This window comes from Panthera tigris, chromosome D2 (genome assembly GCF_018350195.1).
Source record: "Panthera tigris isolate Pti1 chromosome D2, P.tigris_Pti1_mat1.1, whole genome shotgun sequence".
NCBI lineage: Eukaryota > Metazoa > Chordata > Mammalia > Carnivora > Felidae > Panthera > Panthera tigris.
This window is the reverse complement of record NC_056670.1, coordinates 36383754-36399597: the sequence shown is the minus strand read 5'-3', so window position 1 is coordinate 36399597 and position 15844 is coordinate 36383754. Positions and strand designations below refer to the sequence as shown.

The 15844-nt window shown below is 42.2% G+C and overlaps 1 protein-coding gene across 7 annotated transcripts in view; it reads left to right on the top strand.

The window, feature by feature from the left end:
• KCNMA1 (potassium calcium-activated channel subfamily M alpha 1) overlaps positions 1-12874 on the top strand; it is a 726630-nt gene extending 713756 nt beyond the window's left edge. For 2 of the 7 annotated variants that reach the window (XM_042961233.1, XM_007095626.3), the window contains 3 exons: positions 360-478; positions 2845-3069; positions 12498-12613. In XM_042961233.1, coding sequence (XP_042817167.1) covers positions 360-478; positions 2845-3069; positions 12498-12522 — 369 coding nt within the window. In that variant the 3' untranslated portion in view covers positions 12523-12613. Of the gene's footprint in view, positions 1-359; positions 479-2844; positions 5513-12497 lie in introns of those variants that run through there. The other 5 variants (XM_015543644.2, XM_015543643.2, XM_042961232.1 and 2 more) reach the window with 4 other exon arrangements.
• The last annotated feature ends 2970 nt before the right edge of the window (positions 12875-15844 follow it).

Genomic DNA, 15844 nt, shown 5'->3' with positions numbered 1-15844 from the left:
ACATAATCGCCATTTTGCCCAGCTGGTTTCTTCTCTGCCAAACATGCATCTGAGAGCTTTGAGCCTTACACAATCACTTAGAATGAGGGAGAGGCCCATTCTCTCTAGGGCTCTCATTGCTACAGATGGAAAACTGGAGAGAACCGGAGGAGAACCCCATCATTATCTGATCCCCCAAAATTACCAGTATTGGATGTAGGCTCTTAATCACATTGACTGCTTTAGCCTCAGTCCCTTGGGACAGACCCTCCAACTCAGGAGACACCAATACAAGCTTTCACGAAAAGGCTCTGTTCCCCCTGGACCTCTACTTCCAGGCAAATGAAAATGTTTTTCTCTGTTCTTTTCTTGTCTCCCAGGATGGTGGTTGTTATGGTGATCTGTTCTGCAAAGCTCTGAAAACGTATAATATGCTTTGTTTTGGAATTTACCGGCTGAGAGATGCTCACCTCAGCACCCCCAGCCAATGCACGAAGAGGTGAGTATATTTCCACTCTCCTCTCCCACCCCAAATGCAGAGACAGAAATGCCCTGTCTTGTTTCCCACTGTGAAGGCAAAGGTCCAAGTACATGCTCTCAACATGCAAATGACTCTGCCCGCATTAAATCCAACACTGGGTTTGGAGGTTATGGGAGGCTTTTTTCTTTAATTCCTCATAGCAGATGTAAAGACATTATGGGAAGAATTCAAGTTTTATAGAATAGTTCCTGAATAGGAGCATCTCCTCCAAACTCTAGCTACTGGGATTATTCTGCCGGTACCTCATAAAGAGATATTTCATATTGCTAGTGTTTAAGATAGATGTTTCCTTTGCCATATCTTAGATGCCTCTGCTTTTACTTAATATATTTTTAATTGACTCACTTTTTAAACTTTTATATATTTATTTCAAGAAATTTGTGTGTTATCACCTTAAGCAGAAAAATATAATAGTTTATGTGTGCTAGTTATATATTTTTAATTGCACTAAAATAAATTCATGGCAGCCCCAAATTAAAAGTATATCATAGAATTACCCAAATCTGTGCATTTGCATACTATATCTCAAGAAACAATGCTACAGAGATTAGTATTTCTCAGCTTTGCTTGCACATTAGAATCACCAGGGGTGCTTTTTAAAAATATTCTGCTTTCTCTGATTTATCTGGTCTGGCTTGAAAGTGTAGATAATTTCTTAGTGCCCAGAGATTACAGTATATAGCCAGAGTTGCGGCTAATTGCTGTAGACTAGTGAGTTCTCAAAGTTTAGAGAGCAACAGAATCACCTACAAAGCTTGTTACAACACAAATTGCTAGACCCCACTCCCCAGAATGTCTGACTCTGTAGGTCTGGAGTGAAGTTGCTTAAGAATTTGCATTTTAGGGACACCAGGGTAGCTCAGTTGTTTGAGAATCCAGCTCTTGATTTCAACTCAGGTCATGATCCCAGAGTCATGGATCAAGCCCTGTGAGGGGCTCCATACTGAGTGTGGAACCTGTTTATGATTCTCTCGATTTCTGACTGGTGTGAGGTGATATCTGAATGTAGTTGTGATTTGTATTTCCCTGATGATGAACGATGCTGAGCATGTTTTCATGTGTCTGTACAAACGCAGAGGGAAGCAAACCATGAGAGACTCTTAAACACAGAGAGTAAACTGAGGCTTGATGGGGGTTGGGGGGTGGGAAAAATGGGTGATGGGCACTGAGGAGGGCGCTTGTTGGGATGAGCACTGGGTGTTGTATATAAGTGATGTATCATGGGAATCTATGCACACTGTATACACTGTATGTTAGCTAACTTGAGAATAAATTATATAATCTTAAGAAAATAATTTTAAAAATTAAAAATTAAATTAAAAAAGATTATATCTCCCTCTCCCCTTCCCCGTCTCCCTCTCAAAAAAAATAAATAAAAGAATTTGCATTTTATTTATTTTCAAATGTTTACTTGTTTTGATAGAGAGAGAGCATGCACAAGCAGGGGAAGGGCAGAAAGAGAGGGAGAGAGAGAGAGAATCCCAACGAGGCCCTGCACTGTCAGCATAGAGCCCGACACAGGGCCAGAACTCACAAACTGGGAGATCATGACCGGAGCCAAAATCAGGAGTTGGACCCTTAGCCCACTGAGCCATCCATGCACCCCCCAAGAAAATGCATTTTAAGTGATGCCCCGGTGTTGCTGATATGTCTTGGCTTGAGGACCCACTTTGGGATCTCCTACTACTAGAGAGGAGGCGGTGGGGTTTTTTTTTGGTTGTTGTTTTGTTTTGTTTTATTTTGTTTTGTTTTGTTTTGTGTTAGCGGTGTCTGGCGTTAACCAGAGAAAGCTTGATGGGATTGAGAATAGTTAAAGCAGGACTAGCACAGAGGCAGGGAGGGATCTTATCTTCTCTCATTTAGAAAAAAATCCCCACCAAAATTGATTTTTAAGAGGTAAAGAGTGAGAAAAGGCTGAGAAGATGTTAGGTCATGGGAAACAAAGACCCTGTAAGGTGTGTCAGAACATTCTCTAGCAAAAGAGGCGGTGCAGTCAGTGAACCTCCTGCATGCGTCTGGGCTACTCGGGATCTGAAGTGAACTCGAACTTCAGTGGAAAGGGGTGGGGACCATCAGAAGCGCAGTGTGGTTCCCCCACCACGGGCACCAATTGAGCCTCTGGTGCCAGGGCTCACGGCTGGCCACCTGCGCTGAGCTGAAGAGAGGAAGAGCTAGTTCAGCTTGGAAGATAATATTTAAGGTCTTGGACCGGGTAGAAGCCTTCCAGATCCTCTGCAAGACCTGAGGATCCTTTTCGGTTCAATGAGAGGTGAAATACGCACCCAGTTGTCCTCATTCTGTGACCCCTTTGCTTCCCTGTCCAGGTACGTCATCACCAACCCCCCGTACGAGTTTGAGCTCGTGCCGACAGACCTGATCTTCTGCTTGATGCAGTTTGACCACAACGCCGGCCAGTCCCGGGCCAGCCTCTCCCATTCCTCCCACTCGTCCCAGTCATCCAGCAAGAAGAGCTCCTCCGTGCACTCCATCCCATCCACCGCAAACCGACCCAACCGACCCAAGTCCCGGGAGTCCCGAGACAAACAGAAGTACGTGCAGGAAGAGCGCCTCTGATATGTGTATCCACTGCCACCGTGTGTGAAACTGTATCTGCCACTCATTTCCCCAGTGGGTGTTTCCAACAGTAACTTTCCCCCTTTTCCCCTGTAGCCACCCCCTTTTTTTTACACATATTTGCATATGTATGATAGTGTGCATGTGGTTGCCATTTTTATTTCACCACCATAAAACCCTTGAGCACAACAGCAAATAAGCAGAAGGACCAAAAGTTATTTATGATTCTAGGGGAAAAATAACCCAAAGGCATGCTCCAGACATAAATAGCTCACTGCAGGAAGGAGTTCGCAGAGTAGAGGAGCGTCATTGTGATCCATGTCAGTTATGCAAAGCAAGTTTAGTTAATGTAGAAGAAAAGTTTGTTCTGATTGATCAGGATTATCAGGGTGCTTCGGGTTTTGATTTTGTTGTTGTTTTCCTTTCTTTCTTTCTTCTTCTTTTTTGATACACACGCAATAATATACACATACACATTTCTTTGAAGCAAGCAACCAAAAAGCAACAAAAACACATCGATTGTTTCCACTCTCACTCTCTGGGCTGAAGTATCGCGAAGCATTTAAAAGGCTTTCGCCATTTGTGTAGACGATTATTAAGCATCTGCTTTTGTAAGAGAACATCCTAGCTTTTTTTACTCACCAAGGCCTTTCGTCCCAGAGCTAGCTTCCTCTGGGAGTTCTTAGGCACATTTCTACCCTTACTATGGAGGAAAGAATCATATCCCATTCGTGGATGTATCAAATTCTAGTCATCTAAGTGAACAGAGGTTTGATTGCATATTAAATTGTTATTCTGTCTCCTTATGCCATATGACTAGCTATTTTTTTTTCTTTCACTTTTGACATTTGGGATGAAAAGCCATATGTATCATAAATATCAGATGTAAGTCATTAAAAACTGCCTTCCTGGGACTTTTACATCTTTTAAAAGGTGAATTACTTACCTTATGTACAGAATAAATAATGCTCAGGAAAGAGCGAGTATTTTTCCATGCATTCTCAGGGGACCTTTTTACTCCCCTTTGTTTGATTAGCTAAGGCCCCAGTGCCAGGCAGGAGCAGGGGCTGGGGCCAAGCTAGAGTGTGAGGAAGATAAACCCAGCAGCAGATCATGTTTTTCTAGGAGCCAACATGCTAAATAAATCAGATTGTGGGGGGATCGAGCCACAGTTGACTCGACAGAGACAAAAGCTAGCTACTACTTCAAACTGTGGGCACAGCTGCATGGCGCTGGCTGTCCCAAAGCAGGAAGCTGGTGGGAAAATTCCTCCTCCTCAATTTCTTGAACACAGCCAATTCACTTAGGCAGGTGAATGACGGTAATAGCGAACCACTCCTTACCGTCATGAGACGGGGGAGAAGAAGTGTGCAACAGTGAGCCAAACACATTTTGGTATAATTCTTGTTTTTTTTTTTTCTTTTGTTTTCTTTCTTTCCTTCCTTTTTGAACAGTTAGTAAAGCATGAGCTGAAAGGTAGAAAAATCCCTTTTTCAGCATACAGTTGTCAGATGTTTATGCATGCTGTAGGCGGTGCGGTAGTTCTTATGAATCGGCAAACTCCACCATAACCGAATTATCCTGTGTGTGGACTAGCCCTGGGCTGGCATATACCTGTTTGAAGTGTCTACTTGAGCAGATTCCACCAAACAGAATAGGGGTGGAGGGGAGGAGAAATATGTCACAGTGGTACCATCTCTAAAAAGGTGTTTTTATGGTGAATGCTTTGAGTTTAGATTTCGGATCCCCTCTCTCCCCTAAGCATGATAGTTTTGGAGATTTGCTTGCTGTGTGAATTGACAAGCACTTTTACTGACAAAATGGTGAGGTTCAGTCTGCACCTGTGCCCCCACACCAAAGACAGGGCAGTATTCAGACCAGGAATGGGGTGGGGAAAAATTGTATACATGTATATTAAAAAGCCCTATGAGTGGAAGAATTTTTTTTCAAATTATTTTTGTCCCCATATATATCGATTTCTATATTACGTATAACTATCCTTTTATATAGAACTATATCTATATCTACATATATGTACACACACACACACATATACATGTGTGTGTGTGTGTGTGTATATATATATATATATACACACACGTATACCCCAGTTTGGGATCATGAAGAGCTTTTCATGCATTCTTTGCAAAGGAGGTTATAAAGTTGTGCCCATAGAACATTTATAACTATAAGAATGTGCCAGTTAAAGTGCTCGACAGGAAATATGACAGTTTAAAAGCATTGTAAAACTCACATAGCTTACTTCTCTCTCTAAAGTGCAACAAGGATGAATAGAATGGGCCAAGGTATGACAATTAATGGTTCTGCATGACCTAGCCACTGCTGGGGGTTTTCTTCTATAACGTTGTCCTTGTGAAAACTTTTGTGACATTAAAAAAAAAGGAGTTACAAATTTTATTCTGTTATTGGTTTGTTTCTTTTTGTTTATATTGTTCTGTTTGTGGTTTTCTTTAGTTTGTTTTGCTTTTTTTTTTTTCCTCCTCCCCTTCCCCCTCCCTTTCCCTCCCTACTTCTCTTTCCTCCACTTTCTAAATTGCTCAGCGCAATGAGGCTGTGCCGCTGCTACCGCTAGATCCCTTAGAGTTTGTTTTGGTGTTCTTGGTTTTGGGGTTGGGTGATTTGGGGGGAACTTCTCTCCATCTGGCTTGCCTTCGAATCTGCACGTGGCCTCCCTGCCCACCTTGGTACCTTGCTCCAAGTCCAAAAGCCTTTTGCCATCGAGAAACCCAGCTTCCTCCACTTCCCCCCATTACCACGACCCCAACCCGGCCCCCACCATCGGTCTGTCCACATCTCTGTGTTTATCTTGGCAAGACCTACTACAAGTGTGATGCCAGGTGATAAACTTCGCTGGAAAACATTTGCAGCTATTCCATTTGGCAAACCTGCTTCTTGGTTAATATTTTGTCCCTCTTTTTAATTTAGACCAGGAGGTTCATTAATGACAGAACATTGGTCTCCTTTATGTTTGATCAGGATGACCCCAAGTTAAAACTGTTCAGTTATGTGTATCAACTCATAGCCCACACCCAGTGATCTGAGGTTTCATGACTCAGTCTCTGTATTTTCCAGGTCTCTCCTGTCACCTGCCTTTGTTCAATCCCAACCAGAGATTGGGCAGATAGAGAGAAGTAAATCCAAAATGCGTGTTATATACAGTCTGTTAGCAGCTCTGACGAGATGATGCTGTGACAGGAATGGAGTGGGAACAGACTATGACATGAGATGTAACTTTGGAATTTTCCCTGGACTTAGGGCACACACTTGAGAGTTGACTATAGTATTTGGCCAATGATGTATTCAGTGATGAAAAGGTATCATTGCGACCTCTATTCTGTTAGCTGAAACTACTGTATTATACTTTCCTCAACAGAACACAGAGTCTCCTCCATTGTTTTCCATGTGACCCCAAACTTCCCCATTCCCCCTCAGGTTCTCTTAGGAAGTACACAGGGTTCTCACATTATGTCTCTCCCTTTCCTGCTCCCCATAAAAAAAAAGAATAGAAGAGAAGAGGAAAGAAAAAGAGAAGGAAAGAAAGTAAAAGAAAGAAGTAGGTAAAGGTAGAAAGTGAAAGAATTATTTGAAGAGAAGGTATATACATTTTAAAAGAGCAATAGCTAGCAACTCAATTATCTGTACCATTCTAGAAGAGAAGCAGTCTGTGAGCCATTCAGTCCAATTTGCTTTAGGCTTTGAAGGGCTGAACCTTAAGTGAGTGGGTAGACCGGGAGGTGCAGTGAAGCTTTCTCAGCCTCAATGTTCACCCAGATGATCATAAAATCATCAACACCCCTAAGGACTGCTACCCAGGGTCCTTCCTGAAAGCCAGTTCAGATGTATAAAGGGAAAGATGGACCCATATACATAGAGTTCTACCACAACTGGAGAAGTATCAGATTCTGTTATGAATATTAAGGATTGTGACCCAGAACATTACAATAACGCTCAGTAATATTTTGAAATAAATTGACCTTAAATATTTTTATACCATTCATCATGTTATACATTATCTTTACTCCTTTGGCTTATCTTAAAAAAAACAAACAGTGAATGCCTCTAGGTGCTTCCCGATGCTACTGTGCTGTTGGCACTTTCTTCTGAGAAGGGGAACACCCTCGTAAGTTCCATGAGACAGAACTGACTGTGCCTCCAGCCAGTATTGTCAAGATCTCAGATGACCAGAAAAACCTTAGACTGGCTCTTCTTCAGCATGGGAAAAGCCTAAAGGTGTCTGTATCCCAATAGGGACAATTAAATCAACCCGCCAGGTTCCTATAGCAACAGGATCCTATCCTTCAGGTTTTGGAAGGATAAAAAGGATAGTGTAGAAACTTGGGGGGCCACGGAAGTCAAGACAGGGTAAAAATCAGTGTCTCCAGAAGCTTCTTCAGCCCATCCCTGTTTTGTCATAACATGATGAAGAATAAGCTGTGGGCACTTATCACTAAATTGGTTGCCTGTCTCCCACCAGGAGATTACATATCTATTGCCTAGGGAGGTGAGGGGGCCTACCCCTTGCCATCCAAAAGGGAACAGTGAAGAGTCTGTCTCGGGGTGCAGCTGAATCAAGGCCCCAGGAAAGGGCCAAAGGGGGAAGTTTGCTCAGCCCAGCGAATGGCAGCATCAGACTTTCAGTGAAAAGAGGAAACTAGAGCCATGGCGGACAATTGCAAATGACAGTTTTCACAAATGGAAGCTACCTTGGTTTGGGTACAAATGACTTTCATTTCTATGAAATAGCCATACTTTGCCCATGGAGAGGAAAGAAGGCAGTATGCATGGGTGGGTCCACTGTGGGCCTCAGGGTCTGCCAGGCAAAGGGCAAAAGCCAGCCTGCCTCCGGAAAGGTGAGCTGTGAAACCATACAGCGTTACCTTTGAAGGCGTCAGCTCCTGGTTAGGGCTCACTGTTCTCAGCTGTTGTCTCTACCCAAACAGCCTTTTTCTTTCAAGCCCTCTCTCTCTAAACCTCAGCTTGTGGTACAGCGAGAAGAGGACCAATTATTTCAAATACGTTTGCTGTATTATCATCTCTCCTTTCGTGTACTCTTCTCTGGGGAGTAGTTATGTGAAAAGGCTAAATCCCACAGCACTGACAACCCACAGAGACAGCGAGGCTCAGTTTTCATAGTGCAGCCTATTTCTCTGCTTGCAGGCATCCAGGCAGTCAGGTCCGCCCAGCTCTGGCGTTCTTTCCCACCCATAGCCCACTCCTCCAGGCTCCTTATGGCTTGGGGAAGTCCTCACTCATACCCTGGACCCTTCTGTCTCAGTGATGAAAATAGCAATGGAAGACGCAGATGGTTCATGGATGGGATAGGGCACCTGTTGAGTATAAAGCCATTATTTCAAGGATACAGGTCCTACAGCAGGGTAGCATCCTTGAACCCCCCAGAAAGAACACTGGGTCACTCCTTCCTCTCCTTACCTTCCAAATGAAGGTAGCCCAAGTGAATCCTCCTCTGTCATCTCTGCTGCCAAAATCCCCATTCTGTGGGCCAGCACCCCAATTTATGTTCCCTAGTTCTCCATCCCTTGTTCATTTGCAGCCACACTGAAAAGTACCGCCCATCCTTACGTAACCCTTTAGTACTGAGAATATTCACGTTAATGCTAACGTGTAACATAACCTTATGTGACAAGCTGACTGACACCTTAGTGCTTACTCGGTGCCAGATACTTTTCTAAGCACTTTACATACATTAACTCATTCAATCCTCACACAAGCTCAGATGTACATGTGGTTAGCATCTCTGTTTGAAGGATGCAGAATCTGAAAGATTTGTTCAAAGGCATCCAGCCAGAAAGTGGCAGAGTGGAATTTAAAGTTGGGCTATGAACTCTGCCACTATGCTGTGATGTGGCTACTAACAGACGTACGTGCTCACGTTTATTTACCGTATCTGGACCTGCAGTAAGTGCTTCACCAGCACTAGCCCCTTTCATCCAGACCACATTAGGAAGATTTGATCACTAGCCCATTTTACAGAAGAGAAACTAGCAGAGATCAATTATATAGTGACTTTCTTGGAGCCATGCAACTACCGTGTGAGACCCCAGATCCATTTAGACTTCCCCACTGCCCCACGCCATCTCCTTAGCCCACACCTCATCACTGGTCCATGGTGGATAGCTCAGGGCGTGGCTGGTCTTGATAGGTGCCTTCTCCCGATGGTAGTGCCAGGTCTTTTAGAGGCATCTCTTCTGCAGTCACTGTCTATGTTGTTCTACTAGCCCACTTGCCAGAGCCTAAAATGCCTTCCTTTCCTGATCTGGGCAGGTCACGCACTGTACTTGCAGTGATGACGTCATGCTTTGCATCCTCAAGAGACTTAACAAATAGGGCTGGTTTTTGTTGTTGTTGTTGTTGTTGTTTTTTTTTTCTGACAGTGAGGAGCTCCTTGCAGCTAGATCCATTGCCCCTCCCATTTTAGGAACAAAAATGAAGCTCCCGGAAATCTTTTTGGCATAGGGGATGAGGCAGGGAGAGGAGATAAATCCAGGGATTTGGATTTATCCTGGACCACTTCAGCACCCATTTAAATCCTTTCCCTGAGTATTCTTCCTATAGCCAATGTTGTAGCTTCCCATTGGCACAGTTTCTTCTTTGGAAGATGAGATTCAGTGAACCAAAGTGTCGTCATCATGCTCAACGCACTCTCTTGAAGAAAACGACTGGCGATCAGTTAAGTGTGTGTTCCTCTGATGCCCTGTGGAAGAATCTTTTCATGAAATACCTTTGCCCCTGGATATTTTACTAGAATGCTCAGAGCATTGATATATTTCCATTTCCTCAACATCCTATCCAACCAAGTCTCCAACAACATATATGTTTATATCTTACAAGGTACCCAAATTAAAAAGCATGTTTCTCAGGCATAACAAAAACCTCAACTCATCACCAGGATGCACTTTAACACAAGTCCTTCTTGTGTGGAAGTTCAGTGGCCAAAACACAGGGGCTACTCTTCTTAGATTTTCTTTTAAGGAGAGAAATTTAGAAAGAAAGAGAATGAAGCTTAAATGGGGAAATAATGCTATCTTACCGACAGCAGAAGGAAATTGATATTCTCTCTGCCGTGAAAGGTCAAAATGCCAACTTTGAATTGAACTGTAAAGACTAAATTTTGAACAATTATTCTCTGCAGCAGTTGTAAAAATTTCAGCAAATTGCAGCTGTCTTAGGTCTTTCGCCCAAAAGACCTACTCGTTTCCATCAAAAGAGTTCAGTCTCCTTTCCAAACTGGCATGTCCAACCCAGCACTAAATCCCTTTGCAAAATCAGTCCACACAGTGGTACAGCCAAAACCAAGGGCAGCTCAGGCAAACAGCACAGGCGCTAGGTTCAGCTCTTCTGAAAATCATCTTTATACATAAACCGTTGGAAAAAGTCGTAGTTTGAAATTGTTTCAGCGGCCTGGCAATGCTTTTAAAACATGATAACCATCACACTTTACTCCTCTCTGAAAGGTTAGTTTAATCGTAGATCACAAAAAATTGGTTTCCACAAATGCATAATGGTTCATCTATGTCACACTTGAACTAAATGGTTTTTTAAATGGAGCTGAAATTATTTTGATGTGTACACAGTCCTGGATTTCTATACAACCTTTTTTAACCAGTCCATCAGGAACCTTGCCTCTAAAGCCTCATTAATAATTCAGATGTGCTGATGACTTTAAAAGATCTATGGAATTGAAGCTTAGGAAAAAAAAAAAAACTCTGCTTGACAAAAAGATAAATGAATGTAGAAAGAAGCTGTAGGAGTCTGGCAAGCTGTAGATCATCTCAGAACAGATTGTAACTTTATCATTCTGTCAGGGGGAATAATTTAAAGCACTTAATCAGTTAGCTTCACTGTGAGGATGTAGCATTATGAATTCCTATCGTCCAATCTGTTCAAATCAAAGTGAACTTAATTATAATAGGTGAGAGAGCCAGAGCAGGAGAAAGGGGAGTGGAGAATGATCCAAGAGAGAGACAGTAGTTTCCTGGGGGTAAACTGAGCTGCTGAACAAAGGGTAGTGAGCAAGCTCTCACTAACCCACTCCAGTGACAGTGTTTACATTGAGGGCTCAGACTTGACACAGCAAGAGAAAGTATAGATCAAGGAGAAATAAGCAGAGCGATCGTGAGCTGATCACAGATGCTGAATTTGTAGATCATTAGCCCATCCAACAGACACACATACACACACATACTCACACTTCTCTATCAAGCCATTTTTTGTTACGTATCAGTCCAGAACCATGAACAGGCCAGTTGTGAATTGTTCTGATAGGCAGAAGAGAAGCCATTGTCTCTAGAGCAGTGGATGTGCCTGAAAGCTTTTTCCTTTTTTCTTTTCTTTTCCTAAGCCACTGATATGATTCCCAAATTAGAATGTCTTATTTGCCCAGTCTCTTCATATCTGTACACATAGCCGATTATGCAGAAAGTTTCAAATCCTAGAAAAAGGCGGGGGCAAGGCCTGAATCCTGTAAAATACCACTGAAGTGCCACGAGGATACTAGGCCATTTTCTTCCCCTCCCCAGCCCCCAAACGCTCTGACTCAGCGTTCTCCCCCAGCCATCTCTGTGTTTAGGGTGGAAATGAAATGCCAAGATGTCGTCAAGCTCCCTTGTCAACAACTTGGATTATTATAGTCGGTTAAGGTATTGCCAGTAGGAATTCTTTTCATGACTGTATACCAACACAGAGCTTTCTTTCTTGAAATAAAAAGCCATCTCAAAACCGTCTTAAAACATTGGTGACCATTCTGATTTTCAGTCTCATTACCCAGCAAAATCTGTGGGCTTCCTTTAAGACCCTCAAAACTGGCTGCAAAAAAAAAAATACAGAAGAGTGGTATATTGAGATATAACTTCAAGTATGTCTCGTACAAACAAAGCTAAGTACAGGTTGGGAAGAGGAGATCCTGCATAAGGTTCCAGATCACTGGCTCTGTGTCAGGGACGACTTCCTTCATGTTTCACTCAATTCAGTGAACACACAAATCTTTCCTCAGGCACAGTGTTTATGCCCAATATTTGATATATTCAGCATCTCCTTCCCACCAAAGATTCCCAATCCACTAAAGGAACCCCAGAGAACATTGCTGGAGTTCCTCTTCCAACCCCTCTTTGTTCTCAGAGGTCCAACCCATGGTCCTTGCAAGTCCCAAGGGCAAGCTGGTCATTACTTGCCACAGGCAGCAGAGCTGTCCCAGGTTCTGGAATTCTCCCTACACTGCACTCCCTCTTAGCAACTATATTCACTGTCAGCTTCTATCGATTACATTTTTGCATTTTTTTTTCAAGGAACTTTCCAAAGGCTTTACCCTAGGACTAATTAAGCTTCTCATTTCTCCTTCTTGTTCTCTATCCGTTTCGCCCTTTAGCAGAAAAGAAATGGTTTACAGATGAACCGGATAATGCCTATCCCAGAAACATTCAAATCAAGCCCATGAGTACCCACATGGCTAACCAGATCAACCAATATAAATCCACAAGCAGCTTGATCCCACCAATCAGAGAAGTTGAAGATGAATGTTGACTTCCAGGAGACCAGAACTCTTTTTTTAAAGCCTGACAAACTTCATAAATGGTGATGTGACTTTTCTTCCTCTTACATGCTGAATCACTGGTGGAAACGTTAGGATAAGCGAGAATTGCAAGAAAAATAAAGTAGACAGATCTTTCTCTTTGTCTGCCTTGAATATTGCTTCCATGTATTTTGGAAAAGAAAATGATTTCATTTATAAATGAACATATTAAAATAGTCATGTATAGCCTCTAGCATTTTAAATTATTTTTATTTATTAGAAAGAAAATATATTTTTTCTTTTTTTTTCATTGTCAAATATCTTCCCTGTATCTAAACAATGCAAAACCAAAATGAGTAAGTGGCCAGACTCCTTAATATGTATTTCTCTTCTTTCTGTCTTTTTCTTTGAGGAGAATGATGGTCACCACCACAATTGATCGTAATGAAGGCAAATGGATTGCTAAAACAATTTTAAAATGGTCCAATGATGTAAACATGTATTTTAGTAAATTCATATAAGAAGACAAAAGGGGGCAGGTGAATTTCCTGGATGGGTGTGTATTTTAGCTGCACTGACACCAGCTCTTAATAAATGGAAACTTATTTATTTTCACAGTTGAAAGTCATATTTTTGTAGTTTTAGTTTTCATTCTGTATTTCTCCTCCCTTTGTTCGTATATTTAAAGGGAAGACCTTCTTGCAGCTTTGCTACAATTGCCAGATCAGGTTTATCCAGCCAACTAACGATGCCAGGAGGGGCGTGAGCATGCCTGGGACGTGGAAGTTGAGGACCAGACGCACACAAGATATTGCTCTGTTTGTTGTTCTGATGGTGGGGACTCCTCCATGCTGTTATGCTTCCCATTCCCTATCTCCAAGCCACCTGCGCAAGTACAGTCATTTCAACTCTGGGAGGCTCTGGTGGGCTTTCTCCCCACTCCTCAAATCTCAGAGCTTCTAGCCTGAAAGTTTGTGAACACCAATGGGTAGTTCCACTTAATAATAGGATATGATAATGCAATCATTCTTTTCACTGAGTTTTTGTTAAAAAGTCAGAACATTGTCATGATCAAAGAGACTACTTTTTCCCAGATTTTATTTTTTCCAGCCTTCCTTTAGTTGCTGGGACAAAACACACAAACTAGCTGCGACAGTGTAAAACATAATAACGATAAAAGGAAAGCAATGAATGCGCTCAATACAGACTGTTAGAAAAGGCCTTTGAAAATGACCAGCAATGAAATCAAATGTATCAGCCACTTCCAACTGTGCTCAAAGATTTTTCTAGCCATCAGACACAATTACCAAGTCTCAGAGCTCTGCTGTGGCTTGCATGCTCTCTGTCCCGGCAACTGTTACGTTCCAAACGATTTAGCAAATCTTTCAACTTCAAAATGATCAATCTTTTATACAATCATCAGGGTCTATGAGAAGCATGGATGTGATAGTGATATTTCTTTTCTTAAAAATGTCAACTGTGGACACTCAAAGAATCCAAACTTACTAAAATATCCCCCAAAGTCCCATGGTATCTATTCCATTAATTCTTTAGGCCATGACCCTGTGGTACTTAGTACATTAGTGCAAATCAGATCAGAGCCAAGCAACGAAATCACCATGAAAACATATGTCCACTAAGTACTCCAATTACCAGTGTAGGCAAAATGGCTTCCACCTCTGTCTATTCCCTGCAGAGCCAATGTAGTTGTGCTTCCGCCTTGTAGGGGCCGTCCTGAAGTGACTTGTCAGACTGTGGTTACCCTGTCGTCACATTTTGTAGAATTAGTTCTATAAAAGTATTGTGAATATAATGTATGTCCAATTGGATTGTTTAAAAACTACTTATAACCAATCACTAGTCTACACAGCAGACTAAAATGACGTCAGCAGTCTATCTTCAGGCTTATGAATATTTCCTGGTTTCCAACAGTAGAATGGGTTTGTGGGGAGAATCCCTTGTGAGGATTTTACCACTTTCCTGAAAGCTATGCCTTCTTCTACATAATGATTTTGCATTGGGGTCACCTTAGTACATTCACAGCAATCCACGCTCTTCTTTCCTTCATGAACCTTGGTGGACTCTTCTTCACTCTTCTTCCTGATAACCATTTCTGAATTTGTTATAACTATTTGGTATCCTATGGGGCAGGTGATGGTGGCCACCTAAATGATCTTTCCTTAGGGAAACACAGTGCCCCATGCCTCTCAAACCCATCTCTTCAGCCAAGTCGGTCTGGAAGCAGACGTGTAAACTCCGTGACCATCATGGCCAGAGATTTGAATCTAAATTTCTTTTCTTTTCTTTTCTTTCTCTTCTCTTTTCTCTTCTTTCTCTTCTCTTCTTTCTCTTCTCTTCTCTTCTCTTCTCTTCTCTTCTCTTCTCTTCCCTTTCCTGTCCTTTCCTTTCCTTTCCTTCCCTTTCCTTTCCTTTTTTCTTCCCTTCCCTTCTCTTTCCTCTTCTCTTCTCTTCTCTTCTCTTCTTTTCCCTTCCCTTCCCTTCCCTCCCTGTTCCTTTCCTTTCCTATCCTTTCCTCTTCTCTTCTCTTCTCTTCTCTTCTTCTTTCTTTTCCCTTCTCTTCCCCCTTCCCCTCCTCTACCCTCCCCTCCATTCCTCTCCTCTCATCTCCTCTCCTCTCCTCTTCTCTCTTCTCTTCTTTTCTTTTCATTCAAGTATAGTTGAAAGAAATTTTTTCTCTTGACCAAAATGGCTAAGATGTTTCCCACCAGCAAAGAGCTGCCCCCAAAAACTAATTGGCAGGAATCTATTTTTTCTTCTAAGGTAGAGCAGCAAGCTCATGCAGTTTTGCTTTTGCAATAATGAACTGTTCTCAAACAGAAAATAAAAGCAAGCTTTACTTTTTTATTGAGAAAGTGTGCAAAGTGACTGGTTGGTGGCTCTTTTGGCAAAAACTGGTGCCTAGTAGGTTAAAAGTGACACAAGAACAGAAACAAGATTGTATGACCACTGAAGGGCTCAAGCCAATGCTAGAGCTTCCTGATTAGTTTCTATGTGTTGAGCTCTCTGACTGGGAAGAGGTAATCATTCTACCCCACTGTGACAAACCCGCTCCCACATTTTCTGATTAAATTATCAGCAGCCAATGATAGTCATCATTGGTGCAGTCTGTCTTGTAAGACTATGGTCTCCCATCCCAGTTTAGGGTTCCAGAAAAGTCCTTTACCCAAACTAAAGACTCTTGG